The sequence below is a fragment of the Rhinopithecus bieti genome, unplaced genomic scaffold, assembly GCF_001698545.2.
Source record: "Rhinopithecus bieti isolate Rb0 unplaced genomic scaffold, ASM169854v2 scaffold_9693, whole genome shotgun sequence".
NCBI lineage: Eukaryota > Metazoa > Chordata > Mammalia > Primates > Cercopithecidae > Rhinopithecus > Rhinopithecus bieti.
The window spans coordinates 554,474-575,048 of record NW_016806178.1 but is presented as its reverse complement, the minus strand read 5'-3'; the positions used below and the strand labels follow the sequence as shown (position 1 = coordinate 575,048).

Here is a 20,575-nt window from a genome sequence, read left to right as displayed (position 1 = left end):
AATGTTGATAGGGAAGGAGTTATATGAATCTGAAGTGAAAGGATTCAGCCTAGAGTTACAAGCCATAGGGAATATTTAAGCCATGAGGAGCCTGGATATGCTGTCACATAGGAAGAGAGTAGATACAGAAGTTGGAAAACTGAGCTCTTTATTTAGAAGTCAGGGAGTAAAGAGCCTAACCAAGGAGATGGGACTGGAATGGTCAGTGAGGGAGAAGGAAAACCAGGAGAGTATGGTAGCTGAAAGCCAAGTGAAGAAAGGAGCATGTCATCAGCTGTGTCAGCAAGCCACGCTCTAGGTTAAGGTCAAAGGAAGAAGGAATCGACCACTGGATTTAGCATCTCTGTGGAGGCTCCTGGTGAGCTTGACGAGTGTAGTCTCAAGTGGAGCGGTAGGGACAGAGTCTGACTGGAATGGGTTTAAATGAGAATGGCAGGGGGAAGAATTGGAGAAGAGCAAATATGGCCCAGAGAAAGGACTTCACCAGAGGTCAGATGGTGAGTCAAGGGTAAAGCCTGGACCAGAACCTTTGTCTCCTAAGTCTCAGGCCAGGCTCCTGTGGGCACACAGAAGATAGGATGCCACTCACACTCTTGAGAGCCTCATCACCCACAGGGACTCCCCCCGACGGCACATTCTAAGCAGGGAAGTTGTGAGTCTCTAGCTGAGAAATGATATTACTCTAGGCTGAGAGCTGGGAAGGGGGCCTGGTGTGGGTTCCCCTTCTTGTAATTTTTAACATGATGCCCCCTTCTAGGCAGTTCTTCCTTTTGCTGCCCAAAGGTTTCCTATCCCAGCTGCTCCCGGACACGAGTCTGAACGACGATTAAGTTTGGTCTGATTTCTGCTATTCTCAGTTTAACCTCTTAGGCCGGTACAGGATCTATATACTTGGTGAGACATCCCTTTCTAATACTGTCCCAGAGGCCTGGTTAGAGCAGAGGAGCCTGGGAGAATAGTAATAGGTTCTCTCTTAATTCTTTTTTTTTTTTTTTTGAGGCGGAGTCTCGCTCTGTCGCCCGGACTGGAGTGCAGTGGCCAGATCTCAGCTCACTGCAAGCTCCGCCTCCCGGGTTTACGCCATTCTCCTGCCTCAGCCTCCCGAGTAGCTGGGACCACAGGCGCCCGCCACCTCGCCCGGCTAGTTTTGTGTTTTAGTAGAGACGGGGTTTCACCGTGTTAGCCAGGATGGTCTCGATCTCCTGACCTCGTGATCCGCCCGTCTCGGCCTCCCAAAGTGCTGGGATTCTCTCTTAATTCTTAATTAAGGTTGGGCTGAGTGGGTGACCCATTCCTATGAGTACGAGAGAGGACAGGCTTGCTAGAGTAGAATGAGTAGGCCCTCCGGAATAGAATAAGCATGCTCTCACCTGCTCACCCTTCTTGGGTCAGTCAGCAGATAGCAATCAGTTCCTGTTTTTGCTGGACCTGAGTGGGGCTTCCCTGTGACAGCCACCTTGACAGTGGACTCTGCCTTCCCAGAGGTCATAAGGTGCCCAGGGCATTAGTTGGATATACAGAGGCGTGCCTGAGAAGGCAGAGGAGGTGAGGGCTTTGTGCCCTGAGAAGCTCTGCACACTGAGCAGGACAATGGTTCATCCCGAGAACTCTAGGAGGGCAGTGGACATGCAACTTGGTCTCTAGCACTCAGCCCAGCCAGCTTGCAACTCTAGGGCCTATGCCCTGGCCCAGCTTTAAGAAGGCCAGCCTTTGGAGAGGCATCGGAGTGGTGTCTGGAAAACAAAGATACCCTTGGGACGACCTGGGGCCTAGTCCCAGCCTGGGCTGCTCTCTGCTTATAGGGATTTTCAGATGGCACTCTTTCCACCTGCAGATCTGCCCACTAGCCCTGTGGACCTGGTCATCAACTGCCTGGATTGCCCTGAGAACGTCTTCCTGCGGGATCAACCCTGGTACAAGGCTGCTGTGGCCTGGGCCAACCAGAACCGGGCACCAGTACTCAGCATAGACCCTCCTGTGCATGAAGTCGAACAGGGCATTGATGCCAAATGGTCACTGGCACTGGGCCTGCCTTTGCCACTGGGGGAACACGCAGGCCGTATCTATTTGTGCGACATTGGCATTCCCCAGCAGGTCTTCCAGGAGGTGGGCATCAACTACCACTCGCCCTTTGGCTGCAAGTTTGTTATCCCACTGCACTCTGCCTAGAGGGTTCCTGCGCAGGCAGGACCCTGCTGTCCCCTGCTGCTCTGATAACGAACGCCTTAAGGATATGAAGCTTCATGGACCTTGTTAAGTTTTTTCCCTTTTGGGTTTGTTTCTTCTGTGAGAGAACAGAACTTACTTAAAACTGACCTGTCACTTGCTCTTAGCCAGGGAAGTCTTTCCCACTGGGTTCCGGGCTGGGCGGCAGGCTGAGCGTGCAGCAGCTCCAGGCATCTCTACCCTCAGCCCCCTGCACGGCCAGGTGGGCCTTTGTTTACAGCCGTAGGCAGCTCTCTAAGACTGTGTTTCAGGTTTACAGCCACTGGGCCTGGGCACATGCATTGAGGAGTGGGCCAGGTCCTGTTTGGGGGCCTGTACCTGCTCTATTTCAGAGCTTGTGGCTTTGTGTCTCCCTTGCTTTCCCCATGCAGACAGCCCTTCCTCTGTAGAACCAGCTGCGTGGCAGCTGTCCACCAGAGGGCAGACCTGCACTCTCCATTCATTTCCAGGGCTGTGACAGACCAGGCCTTCCCCTAGCCCCACAAGTTGATTTGGGGGGTTTTGACCCTTACTCCTGAGCTGATCCAAGTTTTATGCTGATTTTTCCAAGGATCTCTCCCTCCTTTTCCCTCCATCACTCAGAGGTAGGGAAGGGGGCGGCATTAGGATGGTGTTACTGTATTGGGATTTTATGTTCTGTCATCTTCAGCATAGGTAGTATAAGGTTATATTACTGTAGAACCACAGTGCCCATCTTGCCAGCAGTGCCCGCCCCCACCCCAAAACTGAGCAGGCTGAGCCTTTGCCTAGTCTGGGGCCAGACCCCTCAGATGGGGATATCCCTGGGGGAGCCTGGTGCTGAGCCAGAAGAGGCTTCCTGGTGCTTCTGTCCTAGGCCACCACTCCTCCAGCCCTTTGCCCGCATATACATGCCCCACCTACTCTTTCGTCCCCTCTGCCCTTCCCCTGAAATGGCCCTTTGCAGCTGTCATCCCAGAGCAGGGCACATGGGCTCCCCTGCTTGAGCTCCACCCCAGCTCTTAAAACATCTGGGCTTAGAACCCTTTACAGTTGTCCAGTCTAGATGAATAGGCTTGGGGCCAGCACCCTGTCTCAAAGATGGCAAAATGAGGCTAGTTCTGGATGAGCTAGCTGGTGTGGGTTCCAACCATAGGAACACACTGATGCTCAAATCCTAAGGTGCCAAGCCCTAGGCCCTGGAGGCTGGTAGAACAGGATCTATGCCTGGAACCCTGGCAGGGATTCCTGCCAAGAACTTGTGCTTAAGCCTGCTTCAGGGCTTCAGGCTGCTTCTGCTCTGTGTCTGCCCAGACTGGCTGAGCGGGTGGATGGGTGGGCAGAAGGGCTTACCGAGGATTGTGGACACAGGGTAGGCCCTGGTACCATGGGTTTCAGGCTGTTACCACTTTCCTTGTAGGAGCATAGCCAGAAGCAGATGAGCCAGGGTAGAGGGCTGGCCCCTCCTCTCATCTTCCCTTCAGTCTTAAATTGTCTCCAGCAATGGGAAGAGGCCAGGGACTGTAACCCTTGTGCTATGTATTCTCTGAGCCTCTGCTCACTCTCAGGGCCAAGCAGCTCCCAAGCCGGGGCCCTCTCTTGGCAACAATCCGAAGAGCAGTGTAGATTACAGGCATTTTGGTAGGCAGGTTCTGGCTGCCTGTTAATGCAGTTAGGCCCCCTGATTAGGTACAGTGAGAAACAAGCTAGAAGAACCCTGGCCCAGGAGACTGCCCACTCCAGCAAGATCCAGGGATGATAGCCTTGCGGGGCCACTGGGAGTTTGTGCCCAAGCTTCTCCCCCCAGGGGGCACTGGGACTGGTCCTTGCCCTTATCCTTAGCCTGGGCCTTCCCCAGAGGTATTAAGTATGATTCCTCCATCTTCAGTTCTTTTCAGGGGCATCCTGCCCATAGTACCCAGTTCCCAAGGGGCCCTCAGTCATGTGGTGAAACCTAGCACTTGTGCAGCTCTTAGGGAACCAAAAACCAGCACTGAAATAAAGCTGAATGACTGAGTCCTGTGGCGTGTGAATTGCTCTGTAGGCTGTCATGAGGTGCTGCCTGTTCCAGCCTAGGAACCCGCCCCACTTGTCTCCTGCCCTCAGCAGACCATAGTTGTTGGGCACATACAGCCTAAAGTCCCAGCCAGTAATGGGACTGGCAGGCTGCGGAAAACCAGACCCCACCTGGCTAGTCACGGTGGGCTGATTCCGTTACATTCTCGGGGGCTGAGAGGTATAGACAGGAGCCAGCAGGGCAGAGGTGCTGTCTAGGACTGCTCAGCAGCCTGGGCTCAGAGGACATCCCCACTTCTGGTCTTACCCCTGCCTAGCTCTTCTGTGCCTGGCCCAGTTCACACTTAGCTCTCCACAAGCTGAACTGCTAAGAAAGACTTTATTAATAAGGTCAGGTAAGGGGAAGGCAAGGAGCCTGGAGATGGACACACTGGTACCAGGGGTTACAAACAGTAAGAAACACTTTATTATAACTTTACAACATATAAATAGCTTGGGTCAAATCTGTGCTTTCTGGCAGCTGGGCACCAAGTCTGCTCCCCTGCAGGCTCCTGCCTTCCTTCACATTGCACTGTTCATTGGGTGGCTCTGGCCTGGGACCTGGTGGTCGAGGCTGGAGTCAAGGGGCTGGGCGGCCCAGTCCCGCCCTCCATCTCCTCATGCCGTGGCCTGCGCCTGTCATCTGCTTGGGTTGCGGCTGGTGTGGAAGGACCGCTCCTCAGGGGTCAGGCCAGCAAAGAAGGGGTGCAGCAGGGCCTCGGCCAGTGTGATGCGCTGGGCAGGGTCAAATTCTAACATCCTCCTCATCAGGTCAAACAGCTGCACGTGCTCCAGGGAGTCTTGGAGCATGTAACTCTGCTCAGGGACACAAGGTGCCTCAGTGTGACGGCAGGATCGTGGGAAGCCACAGCAGGTCCCCTTGCCTCTGGGATGCCTTGCTGGACTGGATCGAGGAGGCAGTGTTGCCTCCTTGGAGGACTCTACTTCCGCCCTCCTGGACAATGAGCAGCTCCTTTCCTTTCATGCCTCTGTTTAACGTTTTGCTCGGAACTTGCCAGGCTACTAGGTGTCTTGCTGGATTGATGCCTCTGCCCCCACATGCAAAGTCCTGACAAGTGGGTAGAGATCACCTCTGCGAAATTCACTTGCCCGAGCACCAAATGCAGTTGACAGAGACCAAATGCAGTTGGCTTCCTGGCCATGTCTAGGTCTTCCCTCCCCCTCACCTCAGTCCTGCCTAGTTCTTCCCAAAATTTTGCGGAGAGAGAGGGACAGGAAGCAGCAGGGTTTCTGACATCTGGCTCTTCTGGTGTTCCCCAATTACATTCATAGCCACCCTATGGGGAAGGGGTAGGGCCAAGGGCCCCTCTGGGACAGTATGCAAGAAGCCCCACTGCCAGCATCCAGCAGTCTTGGGTGCCGCCTCCCACAGAGCTGGATCGAGGAGGCAGCCTTTAGTGGCCTGGCCTGTCTCTGCTGTATGTCTGCCCATTGTCTGGGGTCTCTCCTTGGCATGAGTTGAGCTGGGGGTAGCCAGAAACTGACCTTCAGAGGTTTGCAGTTCTCCTTCACATACCGGCCATCAGAGCTGTTCTCATCCCAAACTAGGCCCCCTTTGTAGAAATATTTCTGCTTCCTGAAAATTAAGGGGGTGGGGTCAAGTGTGGGAGCAGAAAGGGGACAAGCCTCTGGTGGGAGGTGGGGAAGAGCAGCTCCCAAGACAGCAGCAGAACCAGGGCAAGAGGTTTGCAGGGGCACACAGGGAAGGTTTTTGGGACCCATGGACTGTCCAGCAAAGACTCACCACATCCAGTACCCTGCTGACCCACAGCCAAGAAGAGAAAGGCCCCTATACCAACCCTGAGGGGGCTACTGGGGTCCTTACCTGGTACGGTGGATCATGTGTGATGGGATGGGCCCTAGGATCTTCTCCATCATCACCAGATGCTCTCGGTTTTCGTGGGTCTGTGGAAGATTAGGGACAGTGCAAGGGGGTCAGTCCTAGCCCTGGCCCCTTCAAGGAGAATAAGAAACAAGAAAGATGGGCAAGTGTCCTCACTGCCCCCAGAGATGCAAACCTACCAATGAAGCGGCAGCCCCAGCTTCTCCTGACAGCCTGTGCTCAGGCTTAGGCTCAGGCTCCTCAGCCCTTGTGGGTGGAGGCAGACTGGGCTGTGACTGCATTTCCCTCTGGTTAGCTCTTCGCTCTCTGCCCAGAACATGCCCTGTCCCAGCCCATCCCGATGCCTTTATTCATCTGTGCCTTTTATCTAGAAGGTCAGGTCACCTCCTGCCCATCCTCCATCCTCGATGGCCTAGCATAAGACTCCTCTGAGTGTTCCAGCTCCCCTGACTTGTGCACTCCCTTTAGCATCTACATCCTTAAGACTCTGAATCTCACATGATGACTAATGGGAGGAGGAAGACACCTGTCTTCTCATCCAGGTGGGGCTTCCCACCCCAGTGGCCTGCAGCCTATCACAGTAGCAGTGCTCAGGGTAGGGGAGCGATGTGGGGTGGCTGTACCTGGAAGAGTGTGAAGCCCCGGTAGTACTCAAAGAGAATGCAGCCAATGCTCCAGACGTCACAGGGCTGTGCCCAGCCCAGCTCTGAAAGCCAAGATGGGGAGAGGCTGTGAGATCTGGCCCTATGCTTCCAGCCTGGAGGTCACAGGGCAGCCACCACACTGGCTGGCAGGACTCTTGCCCAAATCCCATTACAAGGCCCTCTCTTCAGTAAGGCTGACAGATAAAGCCAGGTCAGTCACCTGTGTCTCATGACACTGGCCTCTTGGTCTGAGAAACTGCCTGCCCTGGGTGGCAGAGACGGCCAGGCATGCCACTGCCTCTGTTTATATCCTCCCAACAGTCTAGTGTGACAAGGTCACAGGCCATACAGTCACTCACCAAGGATCACCTCAGGTGGGCGATAGTGACGGGTGGCCACAATGGTTGTGTGATGCTCATGGTCAAAGGTGGCACTGCCAAAGTCAGCCACTCGGATGCTGGTGTTCTTCACTGACTTCTCCTCACAGCTCTGAAAGGCAAGGCAGGCCTGCCAGGTCAGGAGTCCACACGAGTGGGTAACCCACCCCTGGAGCAGGGCCTCACCCTTACCCCCACCAATACCTTGTGCTCATTGTAGAGGGTTTCAAACTCAGAATTCACAAACAGAATGTTCTCTGGCTTCAAGTCTGTATGGGTCAGCTGATTCTCATGCAGAACTAAGGGAGCAGGGAAAGAAGGGGAAGTAGGCAAATGAGTAGCTGACTCTCCTGCCAGCGCTAGGCCAGACCCCTCCTCCAATGCCAGCAACTGCCAGAGCTCCTCACACCCCCACCTCAGCAGGGAGCTGGACTGCAGTCTGCCTCTGTGCTGGCCTCTCTCTCAAGGGTTCTCTGTACTTGAGGCCTTGGAGGGTTCTGATACTTTAGCAGGGGGTGGGAAAGAAATTAGTCATTTGAAAAACCTCCCTCCACTTCTCCTCTGCAGAGACCAGGCCTCCTCACCTGTCTCTCACCAAAGCTACAGCAACAGCCTTGAGTTGGTTCCCTCTTCCCCGCACCAGCTGCATAATTTGCAGGGCCCTTTGCAAAATGAAAATGCAGGTCCCCTGTTCAAGTTACTAAGAATCAAGCACAGGGTCCTGTGTGACTGAGTGCACAGGTTGCATACCCAGGAAGCCAGCCCCACCTCTCATCGCTAGTCATGAGCAGGGAAGCCTTTCCCGTCCAGCCCCTTCTGACAGTGGCTACCTGCTTGTAGTCACTTTTCAGCTCAAGGCTCCCATCTGGCACTCAAGACCCTCACAACTGTGTGGCCCACGACTCCCCAATGATAGTCTATTCTACTAGAGCCAATTCTCAGCCCATAACAGGCTCCAGGCCTCACCAAGCTGTTCCCCTTGCTTGGAAACTTTGTCCCTGTCCCATCTTGCAAATCCTGTGGGAGGAGAAAGACTTCTTCATCCATGTGGGGCTTCCCACCCCAGTGGCCTGCAGCCTATCACAAAGTAGCAGTGCTCAGGGTAGGGGAGCGATGCGGGGTTACCTTGAGCTATTCTATATTCTAGCTCAAGGTCTACCAACTTCACCAAGGAGCCTTTCTGTACTGCTGCAACCACTGCAAATCCTACAGTGCTGAGCCCTGGCACCACCAAATGCTTTTCAAGGCTAGCAGGGAGATGACAAGTCAGGGTTGCACAGAGGGTCTCCATGTGGGTAGGACCTATGGCCCTATCTGTCAGGTCAGGCTTCTACCTTTTTACCCCATGCATGAAGCAGGGAGGTGGGGTTGGTGGTTAGGCCAATTCTGGAGCAGTTCTTTTCTGTTTTCTTCCTGAGCGCCTGGGGGTAGAGAGGCTGGTCCAGGGGTCCCTGGAGGGAGCCCTACCTAGCCTTTCCATCCTCACACTGAGATTCCCACCTGAAGACAGGCCTTTCCGCCAAAGGGGATCTGGTGTCCCTCAGGCCCAGGAGAATGGTTAGTAACGTGCTGGAATGAATGGGGACAACAAGTAACCAGATGACTTGGCTGTAGGAATGTAGCTGCCCATGCTTCTTTTGAGGGTGGACACTTACATCTAAGGGCGTGGCAGAGCTGGTAGGCCATGTGCCGGACATGTGGTAGGGGGTAAGGCTGGAAGTTATTCTCCTTCAGGAACTCAAAGGTGTTCTTGCCCAGGAGCTCAAAGGCGATGCACATGTGACCGTGGAAGTTGAACCAGTCAGACATCAAGACGCACAGGCTGGAGGAGGAGGATGGGCAGGGCTCAGGCTGTGTGCTGGGGGCCTGCCTCACCCCCTCTCTCAGATGAAGACAGTTCCCAACTCTCTCCTAGGCCACCGGGTCACACACCAGAACGCAGATACACACAATGCAAGAGAACCAGAGCAAGAGCACCTCTCCCCACCAGCCATCACCCAATCCCCAGATGAGCTCTGGGCAAGGACTAAGCTTCCTGCAGTGGGTAGGGGAGATGTCCACAGTTCTGGTCCAAGCCCTCCAAGCTTCCCTACTTATGATGTGGGAGAAGCCCTGCCTCAGAATTGCTGAGGGAGACATGGAAAGTGCTAGTGCACTCTGCAGGACTAGTGCTGCTTTTCTCGACCTGCCCACTCTGCTGAGCTTCGTGAGGGTGTGCTGGATTCACCCATCTGCCCAGGCTCAGCACAATGTGTGGAGGAGAGTGCTCAGTGTGTTTGCCACAGAAAGGCCCTCCTTTGGGTATCTCCTACTATGTAAAAGCCCCAAACGGCTTCATGTTTTTATCTTGTCTTACGCCCAACATAACCCAGTGAGCTCCCCAATTCACAAATGCAGGGCTGGGAGACCTGCCTCAGGCCACAGAGCCAGCTGGGGTGGAGCCTGGACTGCAGTCTAAAGGCTTCCAGCAAGACCTTTGCCACACTCCCCTGGCTCTGAGTGTGGGGAGAAGGCACAGTGCAGAAGGGTAAGGGGACACTACTAAGCCCCTGGGGGTCCAGCAGCCCCACTGAAGGCTTCCCTCCCACTCCTTGCAGACACTCACAACTTGTTTTCTTTGTCCTTCTCCTTGATTTTTTTGAGCACGTTGATTTCTAGCCGGGCAGCCTCCCGGTACTTGCCCACATTGCGGATGATCTTCAGGGCAACCTGAGACTTCCCTCTGGTACCCGGGAAGGAAACAGAGGTTCTCATCAGCAGCTGCCCAGTCCTTCCCCCACCCACCACCCCAATCCAGCAACTCCCAACAAACACTGCTCCAGGAGCAGCCTGCACTGAAGAGAGCAGATACTGGATGCCCAGCCTGCCCCATGCAACACCAGACCTTTGCCCACCCCACAGCAAGCGCCCTGACATCTGTGAGTTAATACTCTTGGCATCCATGCCAGCCTTAGGCTTTTATGTTCTCAGCCACTGCCAGCTCCCAAAGGAGTGTGGCAGAGTAGAGGCCAATCCTGCTTACCCAGCGCCAGCCCAAGAGCTCACACAGTGACCTAACCTATTGGCCAGGCAGCCCCAACCCTGGTCAGGCTGTCCCATCCAGAGCCCTCCTGCAGCAGCACCTCTTGACCTTCCTGAGCTTGTCGGCAAGTCTGAGCAAACAGGGATGGGGGTGCCAGGATCGAGTAAAGATCTGGCAAGAGGTAGGGGTACCAGCAAGGGTACCTCTCACTGTGGGGTCCAGGGCCACTCCTTTTACCACACCCCTCTCCAGCCGCACCTACCTGCCACAGCGTTTATCAGTGACCACAAAATGCCAGGAACCCTTCTTAAGTGTCCAGAGAAGATTTTAACAGTCCCTGCTCTGTGCTTCCCACCCCCAACCCCACCCCAGGAGGCCATCTGCGGGGAGCCAGCAGAGAAGGAAACCTGCTGAGGTCTGGCTGCCAGGCCCTGTCAGGAAAGGACCGCTAGAATTCAGATGTCCAGTGGGGAACTTGAGTGAGACAGCCCTAGCCTGGAAGGGCATGTCTGAGGCCTCAGGGAGGCTGACGGTGGTGCCTAAGGCTCACAGGCCCAGGGTAAAGGGATCTTCTAGAGAATCCCCTGCTTTTCTCTCCCTATCCTATTTTCCCAGATTCTCAGGGCAGGAAGGGACCTCAGGGAGGTCATGCACTCCGGCCTCCTCCTGAAACAGGGTCCCTCCGTGGCATCCCAGTCCTCAGCACAGGGAGCTCATCACTTCCAAGGCAGCCCTGCCAGAGTTGCATGGCTCTTACAATAAGACCCTGCCTTTCACTGAGCTGAATTCTGCCTCCACATGACAACCCTCACTGGCCCTGGCTCCCTTTGAGTCCTTTGAGTGAAAGTAAAGGTTCCCCAGACCCTCCACCTGCCCCCTAGTAACTCCAGAGGCTCATTTTCCCTCCAGCTCCTCAGAGAGGAGCAGCCCAGACCGCCTACTTGAGTCTGCCATGTCTTCACCTGGCCACGGTGTAGTTGTGCATGTCCCTCCACCCACTGGTCCCAACCCTAACCTCTTGGGCCGCACTGAGTCGTACAGGCATTTGCATGGAAACTTGGAGCAAATGGAAACTTCCTCTCAGTCTACCTTGTGGCCACAGGGAAGGCTGGATGCCTGGGTCTGAATGACTTGAGTACCCCATTTAATGCAGGAGCACTACAGCGCAGTGGAGGCCAACTCTGCCGTTAACTGGAGTATGATGCAGGCAAACCCTGAGTATGTTTATTCATCTCTGCAACAGCGAGAGGGCCACATATGGGTGGCACGCGGCTCCAGTGAGGACACAAGCACTTTGTAGCTGAAGTGCCAAACCAACTACGGCAGGGAGGCAACTGGCTCCCTGGAGGGGGCCTCCCCAACCCAGACCTATATGAGAGGAAGCAAATGTTCTAGTCTTGTGGAACGGTGAAGGGACAAAACTATTGCACTGTTGGGCTTGGGAAAGAGTGAGGTGCAGCATGGCACACACAGGTATACCCCACTCTCCTGGGCACACTCAGCAGAGACCACACACTACCCTAGCCACACTGAAGAAGGCAGCGGCCTGCTTGGTGAGAAAGCCCAGGGTCATGTTTCTCTCGACTAAGATCTGCACAGCTTCAAAGGCAGACCCTCAGGGGATGGGCTTATGCCCTTAGGGCTGGGCTTAGTGGTACTCCTAGCCCCTTGCCAGGCCAAGAACCTAAAAGTTATCACAGGAGGCAGCTCCAAGCCATAGGGGAGCTGGGGCCTTGGCCTTGTTCTTATATCCACCACTACAGTCCTGGAGAAGTAGAGAGATTAGAGCAGAACCTTTCACTGAGCAACAATTCTTGGGTAGTGTTGCCACATACCTGCAGGACCCAAGAATTTCTCCCTTATTACAGGGGATCAGCAAAACCCCAACATGGACAGGTCAGAACCCTACTTTGGTGCCACCCTTCAAAAAGAAAAAAGTTAAGCTCTGATAGCTGCCACCCTCAAGAACTCAGGCCAGCTCTTTCCAGGAAGATCACATCCAGAGCCAGCTGTACTGCCCCAGCTCGCTCACCTGGCATGGTCCAAGCACTCCACCACCTTGCCAAAGGTGCCTTCACCCAGGTTCCCCACAATCTCATCTAGGAGAGAAAAGAAATTGGGCATGAGAATCTGGAGGGCAGGGAGTTGGCAGCTCCTGCAAGTTCACAGCATTCAAATTCTCAAAAACAAAAAAGGTTTCTCTCTCACTGCTACACTCTTTAAAATGGAAGTTGCTAGTGTCTGTGTCATTCAGGCAATTACTGGTGGCCCCGCTAAGGCACCACGCGCACTAGAGGCCCCTCCAGGCAGGAGAGGTCTCATCTAACAAGGGGGGTAGAAAGTAGAGAGGTAAAGTTTTACGAAAGGTGGCTGTACATCGCTCTTGGAGCCAATCGCCGATCCGGCACACCAGGTGACCCTCCTTGTCATCTTCCACACTCCGGCTGCTGCGCTTACTGCTCTGTTGGCTTCTCTGCATGCACCGCCCCCCGAAACGCCATCCGACCAATCGCATGGTAGGCGGTTCCGATTGACAGATTGAGGTGTCAGTCAAAGGCAGAGGTGGAGACGGTGAGGAGCCGGTGGGTTGGTTGGTTGGATTTTCCAGATCCCAGCATTTCATAAGGCACACAGCATATATAACGATAGGGATATTGCAAGGGACACGTCAAGACACAAACTGACTTCAAAAACAGAAAAGTAAAAACAGCTACAGGTATGTAAAGAAAACTCGGACATTATCTCTAAGAGGAGCGCCACAAACGCTCAGGAAGACGACCTGCCTCTGCTGCTGAGGGCCACGCTGTGAGGAGAGCCATTGCCCCGACTCCCTCCTCCTCCTCCTCCTCCGAGTCTCTCCCTCCCAGGCCCTCCCATGTGGCTTTCGCCAGAGCGGAAGATGCAGTGAGAACGGTGGCGCAAGAAGGCAGCTGGCCCCTCCTGGGTCCAACCATCCAGACTGGTCAGCGGCTGCTCCGGCTTCAGCTGCAGAATGCCCAGCCTGTCCTTGCCTGCCTCTGTTCGTCCACGCAGACTTGCACATGCCTGACAGCTGCCACTCAGAGCCAAGCTGCTACCTGCCTCCAGACGGCATCCTTGGCCAGACTTCACCATCACTACCAGAAACAGCCTTCCGTCAGCAGCCCTTCTGCCACCAGCCTCAAGCAGGAAAGCAGCCTTGGATCCTCTGGGCCAGTCAACTGCCAGGCTTCCTACCACAATGGCCCACACAGGCCCCATGCCAGCTCCTGCCCTGGCCTTGGCACCTGTGCTGCTCACAATCTAGGCCCATCCCAAGTCTCACGACGATCGATAAGAGGGCCACCAACAGAGAGCAAGAAGCCAGAAAAACCCCCCTTTGGGGGGGCCAAAAACTTTTGGGCCATCCTGTGGCAGCATCCATCCTGTGGCAGCATGTGGCAGTGTGCAGAGAGGCGAAAGGGCCACGCTGCAATCGCCGGCACAGTCAACCCTCAACCTATGGCCAAAGAAGTCACAGAAAGAGCTGGGCAGAGAAGACGCCTGGCCTCTCCACCTCTCCTCAGGGGCCTCAAGGCCGGCAGCGGGGAGGCAGGGAAGAGGGATGGGGGAGAAGAGAAGACCGCACGTAACCTCGGAAATACACAACTGGCTTTCCTTCCCCAGGGAACTGAGCGCAGTGAGGGCTCCAGAGACCTTACAACCCTCTGTGCTAGGAATACTGGCCAGGCCCTGCTCTGGGCATGTGGCCTGCAACTGGACAAGGCCTGGGGCAGCAGCCTTTCCACCATTTCTTCACATGCCCCATCACACAGGCACCTGCCCCTCCTCACCGCGACTGCCCCTCGTAAAGAGGCTCGGCTGGAGAGGGCCTGGCTGGAGATTAGAGGGGAAGTTCCCAGTCTGAGCTGGCTGACAGGCAAATCCTCCCGTCCTGTGAGGCACTCCAGACTGGGGGCCTTTGGGAAGGGGTATGCAGATGAGACGCAGAGGTGGATGCAGTCCACATCAGAGCACTCAGTTACACGAGGAGGCAGTCTCTGGGTGGGAAGGACCAGGCCATATAGCTGCAGACCACCATACCAGCCACTCTACTAGGATCCTTAAGAAGTGTCCTAAGAAGTGTCCCCAGCCACTTGCACCACGTGGCCTGTGTCTGGAGCACTGTGTAGACATAGACAGGCCAGAGGCCAGCCAGCATCGGAGCCAGAGTTCCTATAGTTGCCACTGGAAGGGGCCAGAAGACACAGGGGCCAGGACCCTGTGATCAGCCCTGCACCTGGACCAGACAACACATACACACACACATGCACGCACACCAGTGCACGTGCACAGGGCTGGCAGTACTCACCCGGACCAGCCAGCCTGAGAGAAGGCTAGGAAGAGATGAGGCCTTTAAGCCCCAGCCAGCACACTCTGGCTACCACTCACCGAGGAGGCGCTGCTACAAGACCTGGTGCGGCGTTTGTGGCAGTGGTGGGCATGCTTGCGGGTCCGGTATGGCCCCCTCTCCCGCGATCGCCGACGATGACGAGAACGTGAAGATCCATAGTAGTCCTCTCCAAAGGATGAGCTCCGCTCTTCACACCGGTATGTATCGCTGTCACGGCGCTCCCGGTACCTCCTCTGGTAGGGCAGGCGGTCATGGCTGCCAAAAGGGGGATGGGGATGCTGGTCAGCTGGGTCCTTGCTGTTAGCAGGCAAGAGACCTGTGGTAGGGCCACTGTAAAGGGCTGAAAGGGGACAGCCTGTGCTAAAAGCATCCAGACTGGTGGGAAGTGGCTGAGAGGGGAGGGTGCAAAGGTACTAAGCCTGCCCTCCAGAGCCCTGTCCAACAGCAGCATCCTCCAGCCATAGGAGGAGGGGTACAGGGGAAGGGGAGTATGGTAGAGGGCCTCTAAGAGTTCTACACCCTCCAGAGTTCCCTGTGGCCTGCTGCAACTCTTAAGTTTGGCCTGGGGGCTGAGATAGGCCCAGGGAACAACCTTTCCAGGGGTGAGGTTATGTTCCTAATTCTCACCGAGGAAGGCTTAGGAGGTTAAGCAAGAAAGTTGCCAGCCTAGAAAATGGGGGAATGTGTAGGGAGAAAAGGCACTCCAAAACAGAGAAAGACTGGGCGACAAGGAAGGCAGCTACTGCTGAGGCCAAGGCATGCAGGTGAGGTTAGTGGAGGAGCCCAAAGAGGACAGGGCAGGGATCCAGGGACAGCTGGGCGGGGATGGAGTCATCTCAAGGAGTCTGGAGTTGCCACAGCTGAGCCCAGCTGACAGAAGGAGCCTTTCCCTCCTATCTAGTTTCCTCTCACCTTCTGGACCGAGATCTCCGTGGGGGAGGCTCCCTTCGGGACGGGTATCGCAGTCTCCCTTCATGTTCCCGACTGTAGGACCTCCTCCTCTTCCATCGGTAGCTCAGGTACGGGTCTGGTTCAGGGGAGCGGTATCGCTTACAGTGATGCATCTAGACCACGAGGAACAGAAAGCCCTGCTAAACACACAGCCAGCCACCTCCAGCCATGGGGCTGCCTGGGGCTTCCCAGTTGCTCCTGAAGAGGCCCATTGTTCTGTTTGGAGGTGGCCCCTCCCAGAGGTTTATGAAGCAAGAAGAACTCTGAGGTCACACTGGTCAAACAGCAGACAATGGGAAACAACCTTCTCTGCCAGTGAACAAACAAACAGCTGCCTCCCAGCAGAGCATCACTGGCCTGGTGGCCTGAGTGCTCAGGGAACTGGGTGAGCCAGGGCCAAGGGCTGAGGCAGGAACCCTGGGACGGTGAACACTACCGCAGGGAGATCAAAAGCAGGAGAAAGGAGAGCCTCCTGCACTCCATTTCCTCCTGCCTGGGGAGTCCTGTGAAGTGAACGCTCTTTAATGCCAGAGGCCAGGCAAAGGGCTGTTGGCATGGAGCCAACACACGGGAGGCGAGGGCTCAAAGACCTCAAGTTTGAGAAGCTGAACGCTGTCTGGCTGAGGCCCTGAACTGGACCCCACCCAAGGAAGTAAGGACCACAAGTGAGCATGAGGAGCCACAACAGAGACGAGAAGAGCAGCCCTTGGAGAAAGAGGCACACAGGCCTCAGGAACATTCCATAGCCCTCCCGAGGGTCTACCCAAGGAGACGTGGACCCAGGGGGTCTATCCAGCCCCTGGGTCTCAGCACTGGGAAGGATGCCAAGGTCCTCAGAGTATCCAACTTTCTTGCCAGAGGCCCATTTAGTACCCTTTTAGACCCCCATAGTGCCCTGCCAGGTGCCTTGCCTTTATCCTACAGTACCATTACTGTCCCTTCTTCTAGCTCTCTGGCTCTAGTATCCTACCCTACGCCTATCTCAGGATAGCCAGAGGGTTAGTCGTCTGGCAGGTAAAAGAGCCTCACCTCGCTATCCCTGTTCAGTGAGGACTTATATCCATCACATGAAACTGCCAGGCTGGATCTGCCACCAGCGGAGAAAGCTGGCTATGTGAGGCCAGCAACCTGCTCCACCCATACATGAACCCCTGACTGCCTCCATGGAGCCAGTCTTCTTGCCAACGCTCACACTTGGCCACAGCCAACCTCTAGTCATGGTCAGTCCTGAGCTTGCCTGGCCAAGCACATTTTGTACAAACCCACTGAGGCTGCCCCATCTCACCAGCAGGGTCCGTCAGGAGAAGATCAGCATAGAACAGCTCCCCATGCATGAGCAGGACAGTGAGGCCTATGTGACCACACCCCGGGAGCCTCTCTGTGTCCCTAAGAAAGCCCTCCATCTCCCCACTAACATGTCTTCCCCCGTTTACCTGGGAAGTCTTTGGAGATAAATATTTTGTAAAATCACCTCCCCAGAAGCTTAGATTTGTTGTTTTGGTAATCAGTTGACTAATGTTTCACTGTTTTCCTGCAATTACTCTGGGTCAGGTGCCCAAGTTATGGAATGAAAGCAGTAACTCACATCCCACTAATTGACCCGGAAGATGCTCCACTGGCCAGGGCACATATCATGCCATAAGGCAAGTATGGTCCTGCCCATCCTCACTGGGCAGACAAACACCAGAACTGGAGGACATGAGCACGGTCACACCAGGTCAAAGACTCCCTCCTGGGACCTAGAAGATTCTTATGTCCATACATATTCACATCAATGGAGAACACAATTTCAGAGTCTTATAGATGTCCATTTGAATCATGGCATGCTACTTCTAGCTGTGTGCCTTTGAACAAATTATTACACTACTCTGACCATCAGCTTCCTCTTGCATCAAGGGAATAGTAATCTCTTACAAGGTTTTGTGAGGATAAAATATGTCTGTCCTGTAAGTGAAATGCCTAGCACAGCTTTGTGCCCACAGAGGTACTAGTGGCAGCTTTTCATCAACATTTAAAAGTTCCAGGTAACACTTCAGGGGTGTGTTAAATGCCTTACAGACATTTTATAAGTCCCTTCCAAGGAAACTGGGAGGAGAGAGCTCTGGCAGAAAACTCTAAACTAAATCCTAGTGCTGTCACATACCAGCCTCATGACCTTAGACAAGGCACTCTAGGCCTTGGTTAGCATGCCTGGAAAACGGAGATAACATTTCCCAGCCTGGCAAAAGAGATGAGAAGTATGAGAGTTATAAGGTACCGCACACAAAGCAGTAATACAGTATCCTTCCTTTAACACATTCTAGGCAAGTAAAATACTGGAAATGGCAGATATCATCCTCCCAGCCAGGGCTCTGGGGCCTATTTCTCAATTATCTCTGATTCTCTAAAACCTCAGCAAACAGCTTGTTTAAAAAGCAGCTAAAGGCCACAATTATGCTTTGGGAAGCTCTGCTCTGCACAATAAGGAAAAAGGTGATGTGAAGGAAACCAAGCCAGGGATGTCAACTTTGAGCACAGGCCTTGTCGGCTTCTCATTTGCTGTTCCTGGCCAGAGAACTGGGCTGACTAGAAGTGCAGCCAGCCAGGTCAGCGGCTGCCCTCCCAGATTCCAGCCACCCCAGCACCCATGGTTATTTTTGGCTGGCACTGCCCTACCACTGCAACCTCAAACCTGCCACCTCGCAAGCCTCCACCACCAACGGGTGAAACGCTTCTTCTTTTCAAGGGCATCAAGGATGGAAGCTGGAAGGCCGCCAACTCCGCCTCTGCTGGGGGCCTGGTTCAGGCAATTTCCACCCCAGCTCCACATCAGGGCACCCACACCCGGAACTAAAGCTAGAGACTCCCGGCAGGACGGAGGTGCAGCCAGGGGATTTGTACTGTCAGCTTGGCCTAGCCCATCCCCCGGGCTGGAGCGGCTCCATCACCACAACAAAACACACAAGCGGGCCTGCGCTCTCGTTCGCGTCCCTTCCTGCCGCGCCAGGTCCCAGGGGTCTCAGAGTCCCCTCTCCTGTAACCGCCACCAGTGGAGCCGAGGGGAAACCCGGGGGCAGAGGGAAAGCCGAACTGGGCTAGAATCAAACTCCAGGCCGCCAAAGGAGGAGTCGTCTGTGGACCAAGTCTGAAGCCAGGGGTAGGGGAGGTGTCTGAAGGGACTCCGGCTATTCCACGTCGGACCCGACCCCATTCCGCGGGCAGGCACAAAACCTAAACTGGACTCCTGAGCGGCCCCAGAGACCGTTCAGGCTCCGCCTTCAACACCGCGGAATCGAGGTCAGGGTCTGCAGTGACCGCCCTCCGGGGCAGAAGCAGCGGGTCAGGGGTGAGAGGTCGAGGCCGCGGCCCGAGGTGGGTCGAAGAGGAGAAAGAAAGGGAGTAAGCCGAGACCGAATGGCACCAGCGCGCCTTCCCCGCCGACTCACCCCCGGCCGCCGCCACCGCTGTCGCCGCCGCGGGCCCCAGCCCACACTTACCGTCTCCCAGGCTCCGGCTGCAGCTAGGCCCCACTCCCCTCTCCAAGCGCTTCTTCCGCTTCCGGCTGCGACCTCCGCCCGTGGCGGCCCCGCCCCCTCGCGTGACGCAGCCGTCGCGAGCCCTGGCTCGACCCGGCTCGGAGGCCTGGCCGCTCTAGCCCCCGACTCGAAGGCTCCGGGACACCAGCCCTCTCCGCTCCGGTGGGCGCCGCGGCCTCGGAGACTAGTTCCGGGAGGGTCGAGGGGACGGGCCCGGCCCGGCCCGCCTCCCGCCGTGTCGCGGCGCACGTAGGTTCCCCGACCTGACAGGTGCGCGGCCCGGGCCGACTGGGCTCTCAGAGCCGAGACGTGGGGCCCCGACCCGGCCGCGGGGCTGGGCCCGCTCCGCCGCCCCGACCCCGCGTGGTCCGCCAACTCCCTCCTGCGCGCGGAGAGGACGGGCATTGTTCTCGGGGCCCCGGAGAGCGCGAGAGCGGCCTGAGGTCTGTGCCCTGGGGCTCGGGAAGGCGGACGCGACTCCGCTTGCGCGAAACGAGCGAACGACACATTATTGTCTTGGTGTGTGCGGGTTTTTTGAAAGCCCTGGTGGCTCCCAGCTAGCCAGTGCGTGCGGGGCAGTTTCTGGGAAGATACCCTAGAGCCACTCTGGCAGGGCCTGTCGGCGGGGCCGGGGTCTGGCGGGGAGGAGATCCCCTTTCCTTGAGCCCCCTCGGGTGGAGCGGCTTCCTGCCAGCCTGCGTGGCCTCTCCGTTAAGACTCCCCCGCCAGACAAAACCCCAGCCGGCCGCGTCTCCGGGCCACTGGACAGCCCCGTTTTGCAGAGGCCTCGAGCGTGAGGTCACCAAAATCCCTGACACCTACTGTCCCGCGCCAGGTCGGGCAGGATTACGAGGCCCCACTTTGCAGATGAGAAAACTGAGGTGGGGCTCTTTTGAGAGACCTCACTGTGAGCGTGCGCGTCCCGCCCGGTCTGGGAGTGGCGTCCCCGGCCTCGCGAGCTTGGTGCAGCGAAGCGACAGGGCGTGGCGCCTAATTGTCCCCACGCCACGCGCGGGCTAGAAACCCTTAGTCGGGGCGGACCATCCCTGCAGGCACCCCCCCCTCCTCGGGACCGCTCCGCCGGGGCCCCAAGGGTTTCCCCACCACCGTGGGGCTCCCCACGGGCCAGCCAGCCGCTGCCCAGCCCATACCCACTCCCCCGCGGGGCTGGGCCCGCCCCTGACGCGCGACGCTGTCGCAGTGGGGCCCCCCTTCCAAGCTGCGACTGCTTCAAGTTCTTCGCCAGCGGCTGTCCCTGAAACGGGGGATCTCACGGCATGATTTGTAGGGGTGTTTAGTATCCCCCAAATCTCTGCCAGCTCCACCACGGCTACCGGAAGTAAACAATAGAAGCTAATTCAAAACTAAGTCCCCTTACAAAAAATTACAAAAATTAGCCGGACTTGGTGGCGCGTGCCTGTAGTTCCAGCTTCTTGCAGCGGACTGAAGCAGGAGGATCACTTGATCTCAGGGGGTTGAGATTGCAATGAGCTGTGATCACACCACCGCACTCCAGCCTGGGCGACAGAGCAAGACCCTGTCTCAAAAACAAACAAAAAATCTGCCAGGTGCGGTGGTTCACGCCTGTAAT

The 20,575-nt window shown here is 56.0% G+C and overlaps 2 protein-coding genes across 5 annotated transcripts in view; one reads left to right on the top strand and one right to left on the bottom strand.

Annotated features, from left to right (window-relative positions):
* The window catches only part of EDC3 (enhancer of mRNA decapping 3), a 63,524-nt gene extending 59,324 nt beyond the window's left edge, over window positions 1-4,200 (top strand). Inside the window, exon 7 of the mRNA XM_017874941.1 lies at window positions 1,835-4,200. Coding sequence (XP_017730430.1) covers window positions 1,835-2,169 — 335 coding nt within the window. The 3' untranslated portion in view covers window positions 2,170-4,200. The remainder of the gene's footprint in view (window positions 1-1,834) is intronic.
* Window positions 4,201-4,560: 360 nt separating this feature from the next.
* Window positions 4,561-20,145, bottom strand: CLK3 (CDC like kinase 3). 4 transcript variants are annotated; one of them, XM_017874938.1, is made up of 13 exons: window positions 18,895-20,132; window positions 15,431-15,582; window positions 14,557-14,773; window positions 12,523-12,619; window positions 12,179-12,245; window positions 9,730-9,846; window positions 8,780-8,946; window positions 7,329-7,423; window positions 7,107-7,236; window positions 6,727-6,809; window positions 6,086-6,165; window positions 5,746-5,836; window positions 4,561-5,055 (listed from the first exon to the last, which is right to left on the bottom strand). In XM_017874938.1, the coding sequence occupies exons 1-13, from the start codon at window positions 19,387-19,389 to the stop codon at window positions 4,879-4,881; spliced, it is 1,968 nt and encodes a 655-aa protein (XP_017730427.1). In that variant the 5' UTR covers window positions 19,390-20,132; the 3' UTR covers window positions 4,561-4,878. The 4 variants fall into 4 exon arrangements, with proteins under 4 accessions (XP_017730427.1, XP_017730428.1, XP_017730425.1 ...); XM_017874939.1 differs by having other exon boundaries at window positions 18,946-19,862; XM_017874936.1 differs by lacking the exon at window positions 4,561-5,055 and adding an exon at window positions 5,062-5,308 and having other exon boundaries at window positions 18,895-20,145.
* Between the last annotated feature and the right edge of the window lie 430 nt (window positions 20,146-20,575).